Genomic DNA, 22,505 nt, shown 5'->3' with positions numbered 1-22,505 from the left:
GTGTCCCTAACTTTCATACTTACTCTCCCTGTCCCGCGACTTGTTTTCTCCTATAAGGATACTCTATCAAACACACAACAATTATTATATCCACCCTCGTGTATGCGTTAGAGCTTCCTTTCGTCAAGGAAGGTTTTTTACGCGCGACAAAGTGAGCGAGAAATTTTTTATTTAGTAGGTACGCCACGAATCGATCTCTCGATATACTATAAGTTACATAAAGACCGTAAATAAGCCGCTAAAACAGTCGAGTGACACGAACGCATCTGTCGAAACGTGAAGAGCATTACGTTAACGTTTTGATAACTGTTATCTCTCGTACGAGTTCGAAAAAATGTCCAACGCCATCCATTACGTTCTCCTGGGTCGCCCTCGGCGTTCCCGACGCAGAACCAGAGAGCAAGAAGCGCGGCGTGTGCACGCCCACGTTCCAGTCGAGGCCCACGCCACCAGGACCGTAAGTATCGTGGTGGCCGCGATGTCGTGCGGCCCGGAACGCCCGGTCTCGTACACACACACACACACACACACACATACACGAGACGATCCGGATATCTATTCCGAATGTTAGTCGGCGAACCGCGGAAATGCTCCTCGCCGAGGACGATCGGCGTATGCGCGCGCGGGATCGCGTCCCGATGGCTAAGGCGCTCGTCGAGGCACATCGAGATCGAGCCGCGGTCGTTTATTCGTCTCGAGCGTGCACGCGGAACCACGAGGACGATTCGAGCGAGCGAACGACGCGGTTTCATCCTTGCACTTTCGTTCGTCGTTGCATCGAATACTGTTCCGTATAAGCCCGGTAAAATTTGCCGAATTTTGAGGAATTTTTAAAATCTAGTACAGATCTCTTTAAGACTTAATCTTTGCTTAGAAAGTTGGTTTGCTCCGAGATTTGAGGATTTCCGAGAATTTACGAAATTAGATCTTTCGACATTTGAAACTCGAGAAATTTAAGAGCGTTACAGACTTTGCAGCTATATTTAGAAAGCTGCCGACGTATTCTAATGTGCCTGGTCAAGGTACAACGGTGACCCTTTGTGCCGCCGGGAAGGCTCGAGAAACTTTTGGACCGGCGGATACAGATCCAGACGGGAGATCGACCGCTCGAATTTTCGCCCGCGACGCGGCGTAAAAGGGCAAGGAATACATACGACGACGACGACACGCACACGCGTAAAGAAAGGAACGCGCGCGCGCGCGCGCCTGTTTGGCCGTCACTCTAAGCTGCATCCGGCAAAGCGGCGGTTTTTTGCGTCACGCCGGGTATTGCATCCTTAAGCTCCACCACTTGTCTTGGAAGTGGTCGAATGGTCGTCGTTTTGCACGCGGAGTAACAACCCGCGAGCGAGCAGAAGCGAGGCGAAAAGTTGCACCCAGCCGAGGAGAAAGCACGAATCCAAGAACTTTCGGGGGCTCTTTTTGTCGAATGTGTAGTTTCCACATTCACATGCATAAACCACGTATATGTATATGTATAGTCTTATACATGTGAGATATATCAAAAAATTGATAAAATTGCGTTTGCAGTCAACTGTTAGTTTATTAAGAAATTATTAATTTAGGTTATTAAAAGGGTCACAAATATAAAGGTGACGCAAGACGTTTACCTTCATCAATGATAAGAGTCTCAAACAGAGCTAATGTTGCGCGACGTAACACTTTAACGATACGATATATCGAGCAAGTCTCGTTGTCAAAAATCAAACACGTTTTGTTTTCTTCAATACGTTGACATAATCTTCTATACTTAAACGTTAAACGATCAATATTGTTATCATATCTCGCGCTACGCGTTAATATCGATCGTATAGTGGACGCGTCTTAGGCTCTATCTCGAATTCGCCCTTGGAATCTCATAAACTAGAATAAAACCTCTGGCTGAGGTGATATCCTTCACAATAAATTTCTTGACAATAACGGGATTTATAAAATGCTTATCAACATAGTAATATTAAATTATAAGCATAGTAATATTAAAGTTTTTATTACTATCGATCTAAATTGAGGTAGCATTTCAGTTTTGGCGGAGTAATATATATATATATATAACGTCCCCTTTAAACAAACTATAATTCGACCAAGATAAAATCCATATTTATAATTTTATAAATATGCCATTTAGCTATATGTTTTAATATGTACTTTATATGTATGTTATTTCTGATTCTTCAAATATTCTTCGCGTTACACGGTACATACGATTAAAAATAGGAAAAATATTCTATCTATCTAAAGTCTGACATGAATCATCATCATTTAAAATGAGTTTAAGATTGGTAACCGACGCATAATTCAAAATACAGCAATAATGTTTACAACTCATGAATTAATATTAAGCCGACGATATGCTCGATGATAAAAAGTGCCCTATTTACTTATTCGACGTTGCATCTACACGCATATCGATCATCATTTATTTCTCCACGCACCCAGCACCTGCGGTATACTTTCGGACGGCAAAACCACCCGAGACGAATGAAATTCGAGTGCGAGCGAGAGAGGCGAGATTTACGCGCCGATTTATTATAGGCGATTAATCCTGGCGACTGGTCCGCTAGTTAGCTTCTTGACCTTACGGTAGCCCCGTCTCTACACACGCGTAACGTCTCAATTACGCTTTTTGTCATTATGAAATAGCATATTTTCCGCGGGCGAAGGACTTTCTAACTAAGAAGAAGTGTTACGCCTCGCGAACGCTCTCCTCAACCTTCCAGAAAGATATAATTAATCCGGAAGAATACACTGGAAACATTGCAGGAAAACCACGGCGATCGAGTCTTCACCGAAGAGAAAACTATACCGAATTCATAAAGGAAGTGATTAGAGACGATAGAAAAGATAGAATTCTAATCACGGCGTAATGTGTCTATAAAACGCATTGTACATATATTTCTGTGTGCATTTATAAAAGTTTAAAGGAATAATTTGTAAATATATAAGTTTATAAAGACAAATTTCATGAAAAATTGATATATAAAAAGAATATATATAGAGAGTTTCCAGAATTATATATTACACCTATTATATTATATTGTTTTGTAAATTTATTATATATAGATATGTTTTTAATTGTGAAAAAAAAAATTGTATTATGTAATATAATAAAATATTATAATAAAATAATGCATACATGAAAATACGTGTAAAATATTAAAAAAAACATGCGGTACATGCTGTGTAATATTTTTAACGATTCTCTTAACGAATAATTGATAAACAAATGTCGACAAAGGAATCACACGATAAATGTTCTCATTTCCTTGTCAACAACTGCGAGTGTTCTAGTTTTCCTTTCTACACGTAAAAAAATATACGGTTACCCCAGTTTCGTAGAAAAACAGGATTCTATCTTTCGCACGCATCGACGGTTCAACATTTACGATATGCGATGCCGATGGTCCGCCTTTTCTCTCTCTTCGACTCTGGTACTTTCTACATCTATTTATACCTTTTTCTCTTTCTCTCCTTTTCCGGTCTCGAAATGCGAGCGGCAAGCCAACGCTAAGGTTTCGCGCAAAGTGTGAGAAACGTAATAAAAGGCGCGTCGAGGAGTCGCGAGTTCCGCGCGATCGCGTCGGAGTCGGATGAACAAAAACGCGCCGCGCCGCGCCGAGGAGAAAGACGCGATTGCGCGTCATTAGGCGGCAGGCGCAATGAGCGCGCGCGAGACGCACGTTAATCCGGGTCGTCCGTTTCGAGAGTGCGCGCCCGCACTTTTATCCGTCCCAGCCCAGGCCTACGCGTGACGTTCGCGCCACGAGTTGAACTGCAAAGTGCGCGGCGGTGTTTCGCAGGCAATTTCAAACCGGAGTCGCGACGCACAATCGAAGCGCGCGCGCGCGCACGGTTGTCGGTCCACAAGCCGAAACCGCATTTCCATGAATAATAAATGTAATGGAAAAAAAATAAAATTATATATGTGTATACGCATATCTCTCTCATATGTATATTATATATAAAAGTATGTATGCATGCATTTGTTTTTCTCACTCACCGAAAAAGTCCTCCCAGCTAACCGAGCCGTCGGAGTCGACGGCGTTGACGCTCGCAGCTTCCGCGTCCGCCTCGCTGTCCATCGCGTGAATCGTGTCCCACGTCGATCGTCAACAACAACGTTACCGCGTTGCTACTCGCGCGGCGCGCCGCGATCATCGCGCGTCACATCGCGCGACGTCTCGCCGGGCCGTGCCGAGCGACGCGGACGCGCGCCCACGAGCGCGCGCCGATCACGACTGTCATGTCTTTCGGCGCCGAAAGTATATCCGCCGATCGGAGGAGGGTCGGAGGGTGAACGATCGAGACGGGGCCGACGAACGAGAGGCGTACGTATACGCGCACGCCGGACGGAACGCGACACGCGACTGACACACCACACCACCGACTGACGCGGCCGGCCGCCGGCGCGGCCAAAACTCGCCGAGGAGGGTGAGCGATCGCGGGGCAAAGCCGACGGGTCGGAGCCTGCACCGTGCGCGCTGCGCTGTACACATCGCACACGACGCGGTCGTAGGATGAAACGCGACTGACACCAACACCAACGGTTGGCGCGCGGCGCGGCGCGGCGCGGCGCGGCCGCCGCGCCGAAAATCACCGAGGGTGAACGATCCCGCGGACCAACGGAGGTTCCTGAGAATTCTGCGAAATCTACAATCCCCCGAGTCGAACACCCCGCGTTTCTACAGAAATGCAAATTTATTTGTATTGTACCGTATACGTGTACTGTAAAAGACAAGAGGGACCGAATGTCGAATCTTGTTGATAATGTTGTACACTGAAAATAAAATATATATATACGCCTATCTTTATAAAAATGTACAATGCTAGAGTATCATAAAATAAATGCTAATATGTAATTGATATTTTCTTAATTTCGAGAGAGATGTATTCGTAGTTTTTAGGTAATTACAATCAGAATTACTGTTATTAAATTACTGTATGAATGTTGATATAAGATTTGTAATAGTAATAATTTAATAATGGTAATATCAGTGCATGTAATATAAAATATCTGACTGTTTATGTACGTCATACGCCAACTTTTATACATATAACTTTTTGAATTGATATTTATATGTATCCAATCGACTTTTTCAATTACTACACAAAATCAGAAAATACGAGCAATATAACTGACATTTGTTGGACGATTTTTTTATCTATATATCCGTGCTTAAAGTTAATTTGAAGTGACATCATTGGCCCCCGACGGCCAATACGACCCGCTGGAATCTTTCTCGGGAACTGTCGAAAGAGCGGTATTTCGGAAGATATATCCGAGGTGTTTCGATGAGAAAGTGGAACCGTGTGAGATGCGGCATTGCGTGGAATATATTAACGAGCGGCGTAACGTCTCTCTCGAAATAAAAGATCTCCCGAATATATATATGTATATATATATATATATATTGCTCAACCAGGCGCCGTGAAAGTCGCTGCTACACATTCTTATGACCTTCCTCCCCCCCGCTTCCCCGTCCCTTTACCCCCCGCGCCGGCTGCGTTTATTTTTTCGAGGAGCGTGGAATATACACGCACCTATACGCGCGCATATATTAGGGGCTCGCTACGCGCCGCACGATACATCCACGGAATCGCCGGCGTTCTATTATTAGACGGCCGGCGCTCGCCGTTGCATCCCGCGACGGCGGGATGAATGGAGAATGCTCTCTGAACGTTTAGGATGTCGCCCCTCCGCCGCGAACGAAAATTATCTTGCTTTCCGAAAAGTCGAAACCGAAACGACGAGCATTCGAGAGCACGTGTCTCTAATATTTATCGGAGATCAGCCTCTCGAAGATAAATCGACCGCAGCGTTCGAGAATGAATCTTTGCTATTGTTATTGTTAATTCTGGCACTATTTGTTAATAAATTTTTAATATTGCGAAGCTAATCGCATGTCGATTTAATTTAATACAATTTAGAAACTCAACTCGTTAATTATTTCACAATTTCTTTTATATATTTGTAATATTTTGTATGATTTCTTTTTTTTGCGAGAACGAGTAATGAAAAAGGGAAATGGGGAAATTTAATTAATAACAGTTAATTAATTATCCACATGCGATCATTTTGCAGTAATAATTAACATACGTATTAATTTAATAATTTATATAGTAAATATAAATTTCTATTTATATAATAAATATTTATAATGCTGCATGCAATAATAATACGGAGGAAAGAAATCATTCCATCTGTTGATCATACATATTCGTTTTATATTTCGCATCGTAATAAACAACGTACATATAGAAGATCGCTATATAAGAAAAATGCCGATGCGAGTATATAATCTAATACACAGTTTAATTTTTTTTTACATACACTTTTTCTTCTGTGATTATCTAGTAGTTACATCTCCGATCGTAGTTACACATCTCTCTCGCTTGAACTTAAATTATCGCGCCTTACAAAACAATAGTTGTTTCTCTAATACTTAGGAGAATGCGCCCTTGTTACGCCGTGACTTTAATTATTATTACCACTATAAAGTCCGTTTTATTGCCAGATATCAACTTATACAAAGTAATGTAATAATATATTTGGCCGTACAAAATATTGAATGGATAAGACATGTTCTCTCTGCAAAGAGAATTCGCCATTATCCTTCCAAATCTATCTTGCGCGCGGAATTTAATTGAATAGACAGTTTCTTGGATACTTTCCAGGATATCAAGTACCTACCATTTCTACATTGAAATAAAATGATGAAAAAATTTCGCAAGTGGAAATAAAATATAAATACGAATGATGCGCGATCAATGACAGTTAGTCTCGAGCAGTGACGATGTTCTAGTGGCACACAGGTACATATATAAATGTATACATTAACTTAAGATGATAGAAATAAATTATCACAAATGTATTGTAAAAAAGTTTTAACATAAATCAATAAGTGAATCACGATAACGGAAGCGTTAACAATGATTAAACATCAATTAATAATATTTCCTAAACTTAATTAGAGATTAGACCTACCTAACACTATTAAAGATAAAAAGTCACAGCATAGTGTGAAAGTAAAATTGACTAAATCGCGTACTTCCGATATATAAGCTCAAAAGTTATGCGATCGATTTATCAAATCTCTCACTCGTACAGCATATAAAAGAACGTGGTTATTTCGGTCATATGTTTTACTACACTGTTCTTCTCTCTGTAGTGAATCTTATTATCCTCCTTCAAACATCAGCACCACTTTTACGTGTCATGATGATTTAAGTGTCATAAATTTAATGTATATTTTTAATGTATATTACATTACGATTACCATTGAAATTAATGTATCTTTGAATACGTTATTGTAAAAATTAGCGGAACGAATTAGTTTCATGAAGAAATGCCGTATTTACAGGGTCGATGTTAACAAAGGAAAGCGTGCGACGTGCGTAATGCGCAAAGATTCTGTGCTATCTCTTCCTATGCTGCTCAATCTTGTATGAAACGTTGATGAAGTCACATATGTAAACACATAGATAATTCCTTAATATTTTACAATCATCCTTGAGCAGTTAAATAGGGAAAGACACAGTACTTATGGAAAACAAGATTTTTATAAAGAGTATGACAGATTCACGTTACCTCTTTCCTTTGTTATTTCTTTATGATCTATATTGCACAAGAATATGGTTAAATCAAGATTTTGTGATGTATTATCCGTAATTATCCATCATAATTTTTTTATATAATTATCTTTGCTATTTTGCGTAAGTTTATTTTTGTATCTGAATATCTGTTTAAAGAACAAGAGATGAGAATATGAAAACTTTTACAACTGCCTGCTATGTTATTGGTTACATCAATCATTGTATATTACCGTCCAATTAGATTGTAAATTTATTACTAAAATATTGATTAATCTGATTGATTTTAATATAATATCACACCTATAACACTGCGCAATATCAACGTTAAATAAATTCAACCTAATAACTAAATTGCAAAGTTTACTTGTACAATCGTAAATCAATAGACACTGCGTCCTTCAGAAATATTACGACATCCACACAATCAACGTTTCTATATCAACATATTAATTCTATCGAATCTCTGCAGTTTCATAGTAGGAAGTCACTTAGTATTATTCATTAATATTACCGCTATTTTGTTCACTATATAACTATTTTAAAGTTCTATCCTGTGTATCGGATAACGTTATCAAAGAGCAAATTATATAATGATGAAGCAGTCTTAAACAAATTGGCGCGATGTATATCTATAAAACATCGTCAATGGATGAGATTTTGTGAAATAATACTTAATTTCATATTTCCTATTAAAGTGAATGCCGATGGTATCATTGTCAAAAGTCTTTATAATACTAATAGGACCCAGTTTCCTTTTAAGATGAGCCTTTCCTTCTTTTATGAGTAACCTTGGTCGGGTCGTCCTTAATCTCTTGTTCCTGAGCTTCAAATCCTATATAATGTGTAAATATATATATCAGATATACATTATATCATTCCTAAATCAAGAAGTAAACATATAATGGCTTAGCACTACCGCATAAATTTCTAATAACAAACTTTTTTAACAGATTTACAGAAATAATTTTTTCTAACAAAAAGTGTCAGCGGTATTTCTCAAACTTGGTTTAATGTTATAATTTATATAACTGTAAAAGAGTTTCTTGCAAATTAATCCTTCTGACATCCTAAATCTGATGTTGATTAAAAATGCAGTAGTAGCAGATCATATTATATGTTCCAATGTTTACATATCTATATGTATATGAAATACAATCTTACGTTTTCTCTTTGCCATACGTGAACGTGTCACTCGCGAACTATTTTGGGAGTTGGGTACCGGAACGGGCGTCTCGATCTTTTTTCTTAAACGCGCAACTTCTTCCATTGCGGGTGTCATCCATTTTGGTTTGAGTTCATTACTGAAGATTCAAAAAACCAGACCATTAAAACAACGCTAGTAAAGATATATGTAATGTAAAAAAAAATATATGAGCTGCAAAACTGGATACTTACTCCGACGATTTTGGTGGAGCTTTATGCCTAAATGAACCTGATTGCCTCTCCTTCATTTTACGAAGTACTTCTAGCATTGCGTACGTCGGCAGAGACGGTGGCCGCGGAGACTCGGGCAATGGTGGTGTAAGAGGCGGTGTGAGAGGCGAAGGTGGCAGTTGAGTACTGATTTTCGCAAGTTTGTCTGGATGCAGCGCTAACACTGCTTCCCAACTAAACTCTCTTTTCTGAACTGGTGGCTTAGGCTGCGTATTTCGCGTTATTCGTATCTAGAGCAAATAATATCAAAGTAATAATCAGTTGTGCGTGTATGTATGAGCTTACAAATCAGCAGATACTTTAAATTCAAGTAAATTTTTACCTCGCCATTTACAGGCCTGCAAGGTTTCCTTTCTCTCAAATATGGTCGCTCGAAAAATATAGAGCTTGTAAGATTTTCATTTGACTCTTTCATATTATACAGACATGTAGGAATATTGCCATCTTGGCTACTGTGTAGAAATAAATTCCGTAAATAGGAATAGTTGGGCTTGGTCTCAAATTCTAGCTCGGTAATGTACTTCATATATTTCATGATTGCAGCTATAAAAAATAAATATTATATAAAATAATATATAACGTACTAGAACAAATCTTTTTATTGGTTACTTATATATAATATTTTTACTAACCTGGTGGTTTTTTCCTGTGAGGAAAGCACTTGTCCATAAATAGAGACAAGTCTGATAAGAGAATCTCTTTTTGTTGATGAACTTCTTCGGGATCCATAACAAAATCGATTTCATCACTATCTTTCTCCCAAGGTAGTTTTCCACACATCCACTGTAGAATATTATATCCTAAAGTCTCTAAATCTCCTCTCCTTGAATGTGCTGAAAAATATTTTATCTAATGAAAGCGTGAAGTAATTTCATTTCATTTAGCGAATCGGAGAAAGCTTAGTTTGTCAAATACCGTTATGCATTAAATTGCTCTTTATTTAATAAATTTAATAATCCTTTGCTAATATTAAACAGCTTGATTATTCTCATCAACTCTTCTTGAGGAAGAAAATTATATATTTTTTATAATCTTGATACACAAAAAAATTACAAGTAGGTATACGAGAATGTTTTTTTATGTTACTGAAATGATCGACATACTTCCATGATGAGCGTCCCGCGATGTAAATTCTAAAGTGCCCTCGTGAGCTCTTCTTTCATCATGTACAAATGGTTTATGTTCACCGGTTCCTGTGCGGAAACGATATGCCAGTCCGTAGTCTACTAAGTACGCCATAGATTTTTCCTTTCCTATTCCATTACCATCCGACAACAAGATATTTGGTCCCTTAATATCCGCATGAGCATATCCCTTACTGTGAATATATTCCAACGTATCCAACTATAAAAAAAGAGAGAGGTGTTAAAGTTTTTGAGTAACCATAAACTCAATTTAATCGGCTATTAATTACAAAACTCGCAATTCCAAGAGTGAAACTTACCATTTGTACAGCTAATGTATTAACCAGTCTCGTTGGTAATTTCTTCCTATGGGATAGGAATAGTTTTCCGATATCTACTCCGTATCGCGGAATCACTAGAAACCTGTATCGTTGACCTCCATAAACGTGAGAGCCTGATCCTTCATATGTGGGAACACCGATTCTTCTCTTTCCCTGAGACTCACACCAACTTTTGACTGTAAAATATACCAGAATATCAAAGGTACAATCATTCCATGGGTATATGTATATACATAAAGATTTAGAGATATATATCTCTAAATTATAAATGTAACTTAATATAAATTTTGTTACATGCATGTTACTTACTCATGTGCTTGCGTGCTGCTCTTATATAAAAATTCATTTCAACAAATAATGGCCCATTATTATGAGGTTCGATCTTTACGACAAATTTTGCATCTTGACCAACAGGTGATGTGATGTCATTAGAGGCTGTGGAAGGAAAAGCAATGTTATAATTCACACATATTTCTACATATATGGAATACATGATACAGTTATAACAAAGTTACGAGTAAAAACAGATTATAAATGTAAAAATATTTACCGAGGTAAATGTCTCCAAAACCACCATATCCAATGGTATTTCCCAGCCTCCATTTATTCTGTGTAATGTCCGTTAAGATTTCTCCCGCTGGCAGTTGCGCTGGTAACTTACAACCTGCAGCTGCCACTCTCTTCATAGGCACCTCTTCTGCTCGTCTTGGTGGCATCCTATCGCTATTAAATCATTCATATATAAATATATATTAAATTCACTATTAACTTGACAAAAGTAATGCGACTCGTCACATCTCACACAGAGAGAATCATTCAATATTTGTTCTTGCTATCAAAATTGTATCGTAAGAAGTAAAACATATTTGACACAAATGTGATAGCAATAAATTATATAAAACAAATCTCGCAACCTTGTACAAAGAAGAAACACACACACGTCAAGGATATTAATAATCTTACACTTTATTTTTTCATTTATTTCTTAAAAAATGTCGCCTGTATACATTTTTTGAGATGCTTTAGCTAATATTAATTATGTAAAAATATTTTATTGTTAAAATAATACATACAATATATGTATATATCGTGTATATTAGTTTCATAGTTGCGTAGACAAATTTTTACAATATTAAGGATGTCTACATGTACATTTGTCATTAAGAATAAAAAGCAGACGTTTAGTACATAATATTAAAGAACATAAAGTCGATTAAGACAGATATATGCTAAATTATACTCTTTAATAGATATATGAAGTATATATATATATATATATTTTTTTTTTATTATTCTTCGCATTTATACCAATGATTTAATCCTTTCTCGACGATCCAATCAAATAAAATGCACCATGTGGCACAATAAAACACTGCTCTCTTTTAAGAATACTGTTTATTACTATACGTAGAGCTGAAACTCTATTGCAGGATATAAATTAAAATATCGATATGTACATAGGAATTGTTGTAAATCGACAAGAAGACTATACTGAATATTCTTTAATGATTACGGCATATCACAAATAGCAAATTTAATCACCTGCACTACTTTGCACACTAAAAGCTATTATACATGAAGTGATTAAAATTACAAGAACATGACGTAAATGTATCTTGACTCGTAAAATATCCAATGTTTATATCGTCACATTCTCAACAAGATGTATATCAGATATTTTATCCGTCAAAGTCTCAATATTATGTTTCTGTGCTTAACTATCTTTATGTACAACGCTCTTTAGAACCAATGTGAAATAGTGCAAGCAACCGAATTAGCGATAGACGAAAATTATGACTTGCGACAATTTTTGGCAACACGTTGATTTACATATTTTACATGATGCAACGTTAAACGACGGTAAATCATCATAATGCTCCTGCGACACTTTTATATACAATTCACGGGTACAGAGAAACGAATAAAGTCCCTCGCAAACGTGTCGATTAATTAATTACGCAAAATAACCAGAAGACTCTAATAATAATAACGGATCTTCGTGCATGAGAGCGTTCATTACAAATACATTTTGATATCGCCGATAATAGGAGCATCGCTGACAACATCGAATTTAAATATATATAAAAACCAAACGCATCAACATGCCTTTCTACATAACAGCAGTATACTTACATGGACGTACGTACTTTTCTAATAATCTTTTTTTCTCTACTTTTTTTGTATCGGCCTATTAGTTTAACATGAGGAACTCATATCGCGCATCTGAACGGCGAGCACTCGCGGAGAGAACGTCTCGAACGAGAGAGAGTTCGCAATCTGTTAGGAGTCACTGGACGCCAGGCGCATACCATGAGGTTAGCCGTTAAACACAACGGGGATCGCGAGCGGAACTAGCGGAAGCCCGGCCGCCCGGCCGCCGGCGCATACGTGTGCGTACTGCGGCGTCTGCGGCGTCGACAGTGTCGACCGCGTCGTCGTCCGAGGCTTCGAGGTATCGCGCACGACGATCAGCCGGTGCCTCTCCTCGAAGACGCGCGGGTGCGTACGAGGAAGATTCGCAACGCACGAAGGAAGGTATAGGCTTAACGAGCAGGACGCGGACCGTCTCGATCGCGCGTCACGAACCCGCGACGTCTGACGCGAGGTTTCCCGGGTTGCCGCGTACGTTCAAGGGATGCGCGAGGGCGACGTCTCGCCGACCAGCCGACGGTGCCGAGCGGGAAGCGCATTCGAAGCCGAACGCGCCTGCCGATGTTCGCCGCGACAGCGACAGGACAGCCGCCGCCGCCGCTCTCGGCCGACGGACGTGTCTCTCTCCGCAGTCCGCCTCGGGTACTCGCGCGCTTCTCCGCAGTCCGCACCGAGACGCGACGAATCACATCGCACCCCCTCGTAAACACCGCTTCCTCTCGCGGGTGCGCCGATCAGCTGGAACCTGGAACCCGTCTCCGATGACACTCCTCGCGTAGGAGTAGCGCGTATCGCGCGACAAGCGGACAGCTCTCGGCGCTCTCGGCTTTCGGCCAGCCGAACCGACCTCGGGCTTTTTTTTTTTCGAATATGATAAAACGCAACGGACAGCGATTGGCCAATGAGGAATTCGCAACCGCGCGCGATCCACAGCCGACGACGTCCGGCGTCCAATAGAAAGGCGGGTCTCCCAGGGACGGCTGGAGTCCCTAGGAAACGCGTTCGCTCATTGGACGCCGGACGAAGTACTACGTTGCACGCGTGTGAACTCCGCGTCAAACCGGCACCCACAACCGGCAGCGAGGAAATTAAATTTTTTTTTCTCGGGATGTTCGGAACGCCGGCATCGTGTGTGGAAACTCTATTTTCACAGTTTTATATATATATGTCCATTTCTACCAATGTAGATAAACTTTTAATCTCGTTTTAATTTACTTTTTACCTTTTTCTAATTTTTTATAACTGGAAAATGCCGTTCTTTTTATTCTCAGCACTAGAAAAAGATATAAAAAGTAAATTATCTTGGTTTGACTTACTTTTTATTCTTTACTTTTAACACTTTTTACCTTTTTCTAGTTCTTAGAACTAGAAAAAGATGAAAAGTAAATAAAACCGAGATTAAAGTTAATCTATATATTGGTAGGAAGAGAAATTATATTTAATATCAGAGTGTTCCAAAAATCATCGAAAAAAATTTTTGAATTTTCGTTCAAAAATGTTTGTGAAATAAATAAAATATATAAACGATGAAGCAATTAGGAACATAAAATTAATCTGAATTAACTTTAGCCGATGTTTACGTCTTACGATAATTAGCGCATAATTATTTGATAAAATTTAAGGATTTAAAGGCTGTCTATATTGAATTTTATTCTAAGTACATACATTTTCTCTATGCTCAACTGCGAGAATTGATACTTTACATCGGACTGTTCAACGCGAAATGAACAGAAGGCCGCACTTGTAAAGGATTTGTAGAATTTATAGGATTGTAGAATTTGTAGGATTTATAGACTTTAGAGAATTGGAGGTATCTAATATATAAAGATAAATATATACATACACACCGAAATAGAAGATATATCTTGCCTTAAAATATATATATATATATATATATAATTAATTCGCTATGACTTTAAATACATAAAAATGGAAATAAGAGTGTGCCACATTGACAGTGTCTAGCTCCTATTCGCTATATATATATAAAAATAAATGAATAATTATTTGGAATACGATAAAGATGAAATTGCGATGTTAATGCTAAAGAGCAAAAGCGCTCTCCGATTCACACGTAGCGAATAGAACCGCATCTGTGTCGAGAGCTCTCTCCTTTAAAAGTCTGCGTCTTCGCCTTTGGTAATTAACCGATCAGTCACTGGAGGAGAGAGAGAGAGCAACTCGATGCAAGTGCGATCCTTCGCTACTCCGGAACAAAACAGCATTTTTGCCGTGTCGATTGTACGTGTACAACATGCGCGCGTATCCTAAAGTCATTTATTTCATAATCTCCTTTGTGCCAGTGAATTTCGCACTTACTTCCCACAAACGGAGCGCTACCTCCGGGACCAGATCCTTTTTAGAGACGTAGAGCTTGCAGTCGCGATACAAATGTCCGCTTTCCTCGGACAACGACGATTCTGTCGCACAATGCAATACCGTTTGCGCACCCTGTGAATATATCGATTTGCAATAGCAAGTATTTCCCAGTGTTGAAAGATTTTTTTAAACATTGATTGCGTGGTAATTCATGTATTTACCTGATTTGGAGTGCGCAGAAACATTAGAGCCACAGGCGAGAAAATGATATAGTGAAACCAGCTTCTTTTGACGCTCCTGAATAGAGCGGTATAGGTAAATCCGGGACACACCATGTAAACATTAATACCGGTATTTTCCGTCCGTTTCGCAAGCTCGGCGGCAAAGTACGCGTTCGCGAGTTTCGAATTACAATATCCAGGGTTCATCCTGCTCTTCACCGGCAATCCTTTCTCGGCGTTCAAGTTTGAAAAGTCTATTACTCCAGATTCCAGAAGCTTGGACGTCACCACCACTATTCTGTATGACAAAGTTTTAATTTAATATCAGTTTTGTGTCAATCTCAAGTAACAATCGTATAAATTACTAACCTGCTGGGAGCGCTTTCCTTCAGACGATCCAGAAGTAAATGGGTGAGCAGAAAGTGGCCCAAGTGATTCACTCCAAAATGGATCTCGAACCCGTCTTCCGTCAACGCGTGATCTTTGAGAGGCGCGTATACCCCGGCATTGTTGATCAGCACATGAATTTGAGGAAATTTCCTTAGCGCCTCATCGGCAAAATCTCTGATCGATGAGAAAGACGCAAGATCCAATTCCATGGGAATCTGCAGAAAGAGATAACCATGTTGAATACACATCAAATATTGAAAAGTAAGAGAGACAGAAACTCCGGACAGCACACCAACATCTCTACAACATTTTCTAGACATATATCGTCTGAGAATAGAAAGTAAGGGGAATAAAATTTCATAATTTGATAGTAAGAGAGAGGAGGTGGTAATATTACTAGTTCGCCAGTAGGTATCTTGCTGCGTATCTCCGTTATGGCATTCTTCGCGCTTTGTACATCCCTGCAGGCCATGATGACCGTGGCTTTCCGCTTGGCCAGCTCCTTCGCCGTCTCCTTGCCGATGCCGGAATTGGCGCCGGTCACGAGGAACACCCGGCCCTGCAGACTGCTGGTGCTCCTGCATCTTCCCCAGGTGCGCTCTCGACATTTGCGTAGCAGCCCGATGAGCAGGACCACCGGGAGTATGAAGTAACACCACGAAGATACCATGTTGACGGGGCAGGGCTTCAACCTCGCCTCGACATGAGACTATTCCGGGCGCGGTGACTCGCGATGACTGGCCTCAACTCGAGCGCGAGGGCCGCTAATGCATATATTGCATATTAAACGTGGCACAACATGCGCCGTTTATCAGAGACCTTTGTTCCAGTCGAGTGGAGCTTCACTCTAATTTGTCGTGCGAAACATCGTAACTGCCACTGCAACCGGAATGCGTTGCGCGTGATGCGCCGCGAGCCGCGAGACTAGGCGCAAAAAACATCGGTACAAAGGCGAACTTTATTCTTATCTCGACCACTCCGAGCGATCCCGCATCTCGAGGCAATCTCGCGCGAGAATAATCTGGGAGCAGTACAAACACACAAAACAAACTGCGAAGTGCGAACTCCGGAGCTTTATTTACAATCGCAGCGCGCAGGCGCTACAATCCACAATGCAAATGCTCCCAGCTCCATAGATATGGATCAGTGAAATGCTCCCATTGCTCCCCCGTAATCTTCGCGAGCCCTCGCGCCCCTCGCCCTCGCCCCGAGGGTCAAAATTTTTTCGGGAATTCTTGGAATTCATTCACCTCAGCTAACATGCAGCCACATTTTCACCTCGTTATATCTCATCTCGATACTTTAACAATTTTTGGGAGTTTACTTGCAATCTCCAGCGTATACTTATCGACATTCGGGAATTTCTAATGTTGATAGTTGCAATGTCGATATCGGTAGGGGTGGAGGAAGGGGGAGAAGCTAAGTTGCCCTAGGTTAAGTTATGGGGTAGCTAAGTGGTATTGTAGACTGAGTTAAATTAAATTAATACGTATAATCGAAGCGGAAGTTTTTGTAACTCGTTAGGGATGCAATAAAAATTATATATGCATACCAACATCACCAATGGGGTGCTATTAAAGACGACCAGTCAACCCTAAGTACATTTTCATGATTATAAAGTGGGATTATAGTGTATCTGAGAATAATTAAAGAATGATACTGTTTTTCGACCATCGACGCTGATTCACATCTTTGTTATTACGTAACGAAAATATCTTTTTGTCTTACTTGCCTTAGGAACAGTTACTACGATGCAAAAATTCCAAATCAGCAAATGTTCATTTTAAGAAACGTTATATTGTCGTTATCCCCGACATATTCTTGAAATTTTTCAAGTGCAAGTAAAATTATTGATTGGAAAAAAATGTTTCTTATATAAATAATTATGGCTATCTATGATGATATATGTATTATCAGAAAACTTTTTTAGTTATATTAAATAAAATTATTTTATATTTCAACGTGCTAAATGTGTGTAATAACAACATAGTGTAAGTTTAAGTACGAACTTGGTTTATTCGGTATATTAGATATATATGTAATTAAATATCGATAAAAAATATAATTTCGCAATTGTCGTTCTGCGACGTTCGACCGTATACAACCACATACATTCTTCATCTATTTTTCATCATACTTTCCTGTCAATTTTATGAAATATAAATGGAATTGCAAAAATTAATAAAATTGAATTGTTGCTTCATATTCAAATTGAAAACTTGTATGGATCTATGGACTAGTTGACACACGCACATTACATATTCCAATAAATTAATTTTAGATTATGCTGCAATCACTTAAAGCATGTTAAGGCACACGATACCATATTCTTCCACATATCCATACCAATCAACATAATTATTACAGACAGAATATTTATATGTATATGTATATATATTGTTATTTATAAAGATATAGTTTTCGTTGCTTTTAAATTTATACAGCAGAGATTCATATATAAGCGCTTTAAATAAACTGGTTCGAAGAAATAGAAGTTAATAAGCTTGGCGTACATATTATATATGCTATATCGCAAGTTAAAAAGTAGATTCTCTCTTACGGTTCTCTATAAAAAAATATTTCTCATTCATATTTTACGGCCGTTTATCATCACAATCTGATACATCGGTATCAGAAACATTCTCGAGTTTAAGATAAAATTGAATCACGGCGAATGTAAATTTATATTTCATTACGAATAGAGTGTTTTTTCTATCCATTCTTCCAGTGTGAACGTAGCTGTGTGGGTTTCATCCGGATCTCTTTCTCTAAAAATATCTACAACAACGTAACAACTGATTTTACCTTACACTTATTACTATTAATAATTATATATATAATTACTGACATTAATATATTGATAAACTGTAATAACGTATTAAAAAATAATATCTATTTAATAATTGATATATTATTAATGTATGAAGATTAATTACTAAATACAAGTTTCGCTTACCAATCATTGTTTTGAGCCTGACCGCGCACATGATGTAATCGTCGAAAGTAATCTTGCCGTCTTTAGTACCATAACGATGAACCAATATATTAAGAATGTGATTGTTCAAACGGTATCCCGCGCTATTTAACGCTTGTCTTAATTCAAATGCACTTAGAAATCCTGATTCATCTCTGTCATAGAGCTTATAAACAGCCTGAAATATTTATCGTTTCCAAACGTTACAAAGATCCGCAAACATTTTACAAGAGTTGCAAATTGAATCGAAAGATTTCACACTTACCCTCCACTTTCTAATGTCATTCCACAAGGTCTTAAATTCTTCAAAACCAAGTTTGCCAGAGTGATCTGCATCTAACATAGCAACCATACTGCGACATATATCTTTGCTGAAACCTCTGTCCTGAGTCTCTGCAATTTAAGAGAGAGAAATCCATTTTGCCTGTTGTAATCTTCGCGTAAGAGAAAATTTCTAGCATTCAAATTCAAAAACATAAAATTCAAATACGGAAAATTCGCATAAAATTAAGATGAAAATGTAAAAAGATATTGTCCTACAGTTTGTCGAATGTTTTGAAACAGAAATGAGAGATCCGACGATTGTGATACATCACAGACTTTACACGTGTGCCGACAGATTTAAGCAATTCGTTAATGTTTTCATTCTCTGTTAATTGGAAAAGCACATGCGGTAGGTATTTTTCATCGAAAGATCCTACCTTGTGGAGACACAAGTTAGAGCGTCAAGCTGCTAACGTCGACATTGACACTATTAGTTCACCATACGAGTGCCGATGGAAGCGTATTTCGTGTGTTAACAAATAGGGATAAATAATCGAACGAGTGTTCTGTGACATAATCGTCACGACGTAACGCGACGACGTAAAACAATCCTGTGGTAGGAGATGTTGTTTGTCTTACCTACGCCCTTATTGTACTGTTCATTATTACAAACAATGCCGCACAGCAGTGAGATGAGAGTGTCGACAAACGAACCATTTCCTTCGACAGTTTCGGGAGCATGTGCCTCGCTACGATGCGCCGACTGCGGTAACTCTACCCGTAACACACAGCTACATGTTAGGTTCGAGTTTTACATACGTACACTTGGGCCATAAGAATCCGTAACATTCATTACGTTACAACTTAAATTACAATTTATATTTCTCTAACTTTTATGTAGACTCTAATAAACAGTTTTTTTTTTTAAGAATTAAAAGAACTACCGCATGCCTACCGCATGCTTTTCCAACACACTTTTAACAGAAGTTTGTACCACCTATATATACTCCTTTATGCTTTTTTATTAAAAGATTACATTGGAACTGTTTTTAATTTCTTACATAGTTTTTCGGCATAGTTTTAATCGATCTAATTAAATCAAGAATTTTTCATGATATCGACACTGGACCAAATGTATTTATGCAGTGTAGGTACAAATTACAAGGTAAGAGATAAGCATGCGGAATTATTAACATGATCATTGAAATGCTGTACAGCGTGCCAAAAGAATAAAGAATAAAAATTTTTAACGAGAAATTGAAGGAGCAAATTTCTAGTAAATTAATCGATTATCAGGCTAAAAGTAAACGGTGCAGGTGATAAAATATTCGAAATACGAGATGAATGAAGAAGCATGATTAAATGTATAATTCTATCAATGATTGCAAAAAACACATTGAGCAAATTAAGCAAAAAAGTTACAAAAAGCTACGAAGCAAAGCTCTTATAATTAGAATAAAATACGATCGTGTTTTTGCAGGGAATATCGTATTCAGAACTGTACATATTCCTCTTTTATACTTCTTTTTATGTGAAAATATATCTCGTAAGCAGCGCGCAGACACAACATTTACCTTTCCTCATGGCAAAATCTAAAATATCTTTTAGTTCCATCCAGTCCACTTCCAAATCAGGGCCAGCGAGTTTCTTGAAGAATTCTCGAACTTTCTCGGTATTGCGGTCTTCTTCGGGTTCATCGCGAACCTAAAAATACAGAAAGAAATCTTTCGTAATAAAGCCTAAAGACAATTATAATCTGTGACATGAAATTTGAAGTGATTTTACTTCGTAATTATTTTTAAATTAGAATATTTAAATATGATTCAAAATATTTAGCTAATTTTTAAATATTTTAAGTACCTATGTAAAATTTATGCATGCAATACGAGTCGTTAAAAACAATAGCGGCATTCTTTCGAAGATGCAAAAAGTCTGTAAAACACAGCTGTATTCAAAATATGGATGTAATGAACACATTCTATTTTCTCTTCAAATTATTTCTACCCCTTGTTGATTGTAGCTGATTTAACAAATTTAATCAATTTTTGCCATGTATATTCATTATGTACTCATTTATATTGTGTTCTACATGTATTTCCGTGCATGATCTTCAGATTAAAACAGTCGTATTAGTAAGAAATGGAATCGAGACCATTTCCTTTTACTTCTTTCACACAAAGCATATATCGTAGCTTTCTGTTGCTTCAACGTACAAGCAGTGCGTTTTACTTACGTTATCTCCGTTTTGATCCTCCTTACCGCCTGCAGGATTAATTATCTAAAAGCCAAGCGACATAAACGTGCGGATCGTTAGTGACCAGTTACCATTGTGAACAGCGACATTCTAAATCTTCACGTGATTGATAATCAATTATCAGACAGCACGACAGATATCAAATTTTACAAGCATTAGGACACAAGACTCAATTGCATAGTGTTAATCCTACGATCTTTGTGCAATTTAGCATAAATCAATTTAATGCATTACTAATCTGTTATTACACCCTTTTGACGATGCATATATTTAACAAGCTGTGTTTTATTGCGTGAATTATTGTGGGTGTCTTGTAAGTTGTGTGAAATGAGATAATATATTTGTTAGGATATGAGGAATTCTAAACAGCATTAGTGTGAGCTGACAGTCCAATATTTGGGAACTTTGTGCACAATTATTCCTCCCCAATTCCATTTTGAAGACTGAATACATTTTTAAATATATGATTTGAGAGTTTTATAGCGATCATCTTTCAACTTGTTATTGCAATAAACAAAATAATTTCTATTGCAATTTGTATTGGTTAATCTATCATTCATTCAAAAATTCACAACCCTTACCCTATCATCGACGTCTCCAATACCGACTTCTTCATCGTTTTCTCTGTAAAAGAACGAAAACGCTTGGATAAAAGTTCTCCAATGTCATGATACATATATCGCAACAGAACTTACTCCATATTGTTCTTGTTCTCAGAGAAGATTCTCAGCAAGAATTCACCCTCTTCGTTCGGATCAAAAGTACTCGGAACTATGCAATAAACACCCGGGGGTAATTTGAAACGGCACGTGACCTCCCGTAAATTTATAAATGCCGGTGAACGTCCAACAGACGCGTTGTACTTGAAAAAGTTAATGTCTAGTGGTTTCGGCAGTCTCTCTGGATACTCCAACTGTCGATAAAAAATGAATTTATTAATGGAAATTTCATATTTTTAGGTTTTCTTTCTTCTAACGTTGATTCCTTGGAATCGTATGTTCCTCATGTGACATTTTATCTATAGTATAATAAATATATTAGCTATACTTTCTAGTACGGAAATTATGTATGTAATAAAAAATATAATTTATAAATAGTAGTGAAATTTTATCTTCTTCGAAGAAAAATACCCGAACCCTTAGATAAATCGAATTATGACTCAATTGTATTGTATTATTGAAAGTCATATCAGGATCAATCAATTTCGCATACATGGTATATCGCGAATCCGATAGTGAGGCAGTCGGCACCCATCCTTCTTTGCGCCCTCCTGTTCTTCTGCATCAGAGCGATGATTACGGTACACTTGTCATCGTCATCATCTGGACACTCCAACGTGATACGATACTGCGGATTGTGCCAGAAGGTCTCTGCGAGATACGTATTTTTCGTTTAACTTCGCTTCTACGAAGTTTGACAGTTCGATAAGTATTTGCATATCTC

At 38.2% G+C, this 22,505-nt stretch overlaps 4 protein-coding genes across 12 annotated transcripts in view; all 4 read right to left on the bottom strand.

The window, feature by feature from the left end:
* Gefmeso (Guanine nucleotide exchange factor in mesoderm) overlaps positions 1-4,507 on the bottom strand; it is a 39,548-nt gene extending 35,041 nt beyond the window's left edge. The window contains exon 1 of the mRNA XM_071716465.1: positions 3,998-4,507. Within this exon, the coding sequence (XP_071572566.1) occupies positions 3,998-4,079 (82 nt within the window). The 5' untranslated portion in view covers positions 4,080-4,507. The remainder of the gene's footprint in view (positions 1-3,997) is intronic.
* Positions 4,508-6,201: 1,694 nt separating this feature from the next.
* Positions 6,202-13,910, bottom strand: LOC139778650 (serine/threonine-protein kinase VRK1). Of its 2 annotated transcripts, none has more exons than XM_071716716.1 (10): positions 12,637-13,910; positions 11,040-11,212; positions 10,799-10,924; positions 10,469-10,665; positions 10,128-10,368; positions 9,657-9,857; positions 9,347-9,567; positions 8,986-9,254; positions 8,752-8,891; positions 6,202-8,422 (listed from the first exon to the last, which is right to left on the bottom strand). In XM_071716716.1, exons 2-10 carry the CDS (start codon positions 11,203-11,205, stop codon positions 8,346-8,348), a joined length of 1,638 nt encoding a protein of 545 aa, XP_071572817.1. In that variant the 5' UTR covers positions 11,206-11,212; positions 12,637-13,910; the 3' UTR covers positions 6,202-8,345. The 2 variants fall into 2 exon arrangements, with proteins under 2 accessions (XP_071572817.1, XP_071572812.1); XM_071716711.1 differs by having other exon boundaries at positions 12,623-13,909.
* A 354-nt stretch (positions 13,911-14,264) lies between these two features.
* On the bottom strand, positions 14,265-16,668 carry LOC139778687 (retinol dehydrogenase 12). The gene is made up of 4 exons (XM_071716754.1): positions 15,968-16,668; positions 15,550-15,785; positions 15,181-15,478; positions 14,265-15,091 (listed from the first exon to the last, which is right to left on the bottom strand). The coding sequence occupies exons 1-4, from the start codon at positions 16,238-16,240 to the stop codon at positions 14,918-14,920; spliced, it is 981 nt and encodes a 326-aa protein (XP_071572855.1). The 5' UTR covers positions 16,241-16,668; the 3' UTR covers positions 14,265-14,917.
* An 894-nt stretch (positions 16,669-17,562) lies between these two features.
* The window catches only part of Calpb (calpain-B), a 15,750-nt gene continuing 10,807 nt past the window's right edge, over positions 17,563-22,505 (bottom strand). For 4 of the 8 annotated variants that reach the window (XM_071716636.1, XM_071716665.1, XM_071716658.1 and 1 more), the window contains 9 exons: positions 22,275-22,432; positions 21,758-21,975; positions 21,644-21,686; positions 21,042-21,086; positions 20,383-20,512; positions 19,448-19,582; positions 18,810-18,937; positions 18,527-18,722; positions 17,563-18,348 (listed from right to left, as the gene is read on the bottom strand). In XM_071716636.1, coding sequence (XP_071572737.1) covers positions 18,263-18,348; positions 18,527-18,722; positions 18,810-18,937; positions 19,448-19,582; positions 20,383-20,512; positions 21,042-21,086; positions 21,644-21,686; positions 21,758-21,975; positions 22,275-22,432 — 1,139 coding nt within the window. In that variant the 3' untranslated portion in view covers positions 17,563-18,262. The remainder of the gene's footprint in view (positions 18,349-18,526; positions 18,723-18,809; positions 18,938-19,447; positions 19,583-20,382; positions 20,513-21,041; positions 21,087-21,643; positions 21,687-21,757; positions 21,976-22,274; positions 22,433-22,505) is intronic. The other 4 variants (XM_071716675.1, XM_071716651.1, XM_071716624.1 and 1 more) reach the window with 3 other exon arrangements.

The sequence above is a fragment of the Temnothorax nylanderi genome, unplaced genomic scaffold (genome assembly GCF_030848795.1).
Source record: "Temnothorax nylanderi isolate EJ_2023f unplaced genomic scaffold, tnyl_v1.0 TNYL_tig0006_pilon, whole genome shotgun sequence".
Classification (NCBI taxonomy): Eukaryota; Metazoa; Arthropoda; class Insecta; order Hymenoptera; family Formicidae; genus Temnothorax; species Temnothorax nylanderi.
The sequence above is the reverse complement of the archived record's forward strand: the minus strand, read 5'-3'. Positions and strand labels throughout refer to the sequence as shown.

What these genes read in the sequence shown, in the direction of transcription:
- LOC139778650 (XM_071716716.1), bottom strand. Translation starts at nt 11,205, where the DNA reads ATGCCACCAAGACGAGCAGAAGAGGTGCCTATGAAGAGAGTGGCAGCT. An exon ending in GCAGGCCTGTAAATGGCGAG is followed by an intron (nt 9,255 to 9,346) that starts GTAAAAATTTAC and finishes TATTTGCTCTAG; the next exon opens with ATACGAATAACGCGAAATAC. An exon ending in ACGTATGGCAAAGAGAAAAC is followed by an intron (nt 8,423 to 8,751) that starts GTAAGATTGTAT and finishes CACATTATATAG; the next exon opens with GATTTGAAGCTCAGGAACAA.
- LOC139778687 (XM_071716754.1), bottom strand. Translation starts at nt 16,240, where the DNA reads ATGGTATCTTCGTGGTGTTACTTCATACTCCCGGTGGTCCTGCTCATC. An exon ending in AGATACCTACTGGCGAACTA is followed by an intron (nt 15,786 to 15,967) that starts GTAATATTACCA and finishes CTCTTTCTGCAG; the next exon opens with ATTCCCATGGAATTGGATCT. An exon ending in TTCTGCGCACTCCAAATCAG is followed by an intron (nt 15,092 to 15,180) that starts GTAAATACATGA and finishes ATATATTCACAG; the next exon opens with GGTGCGCAAACGGTATTGCA.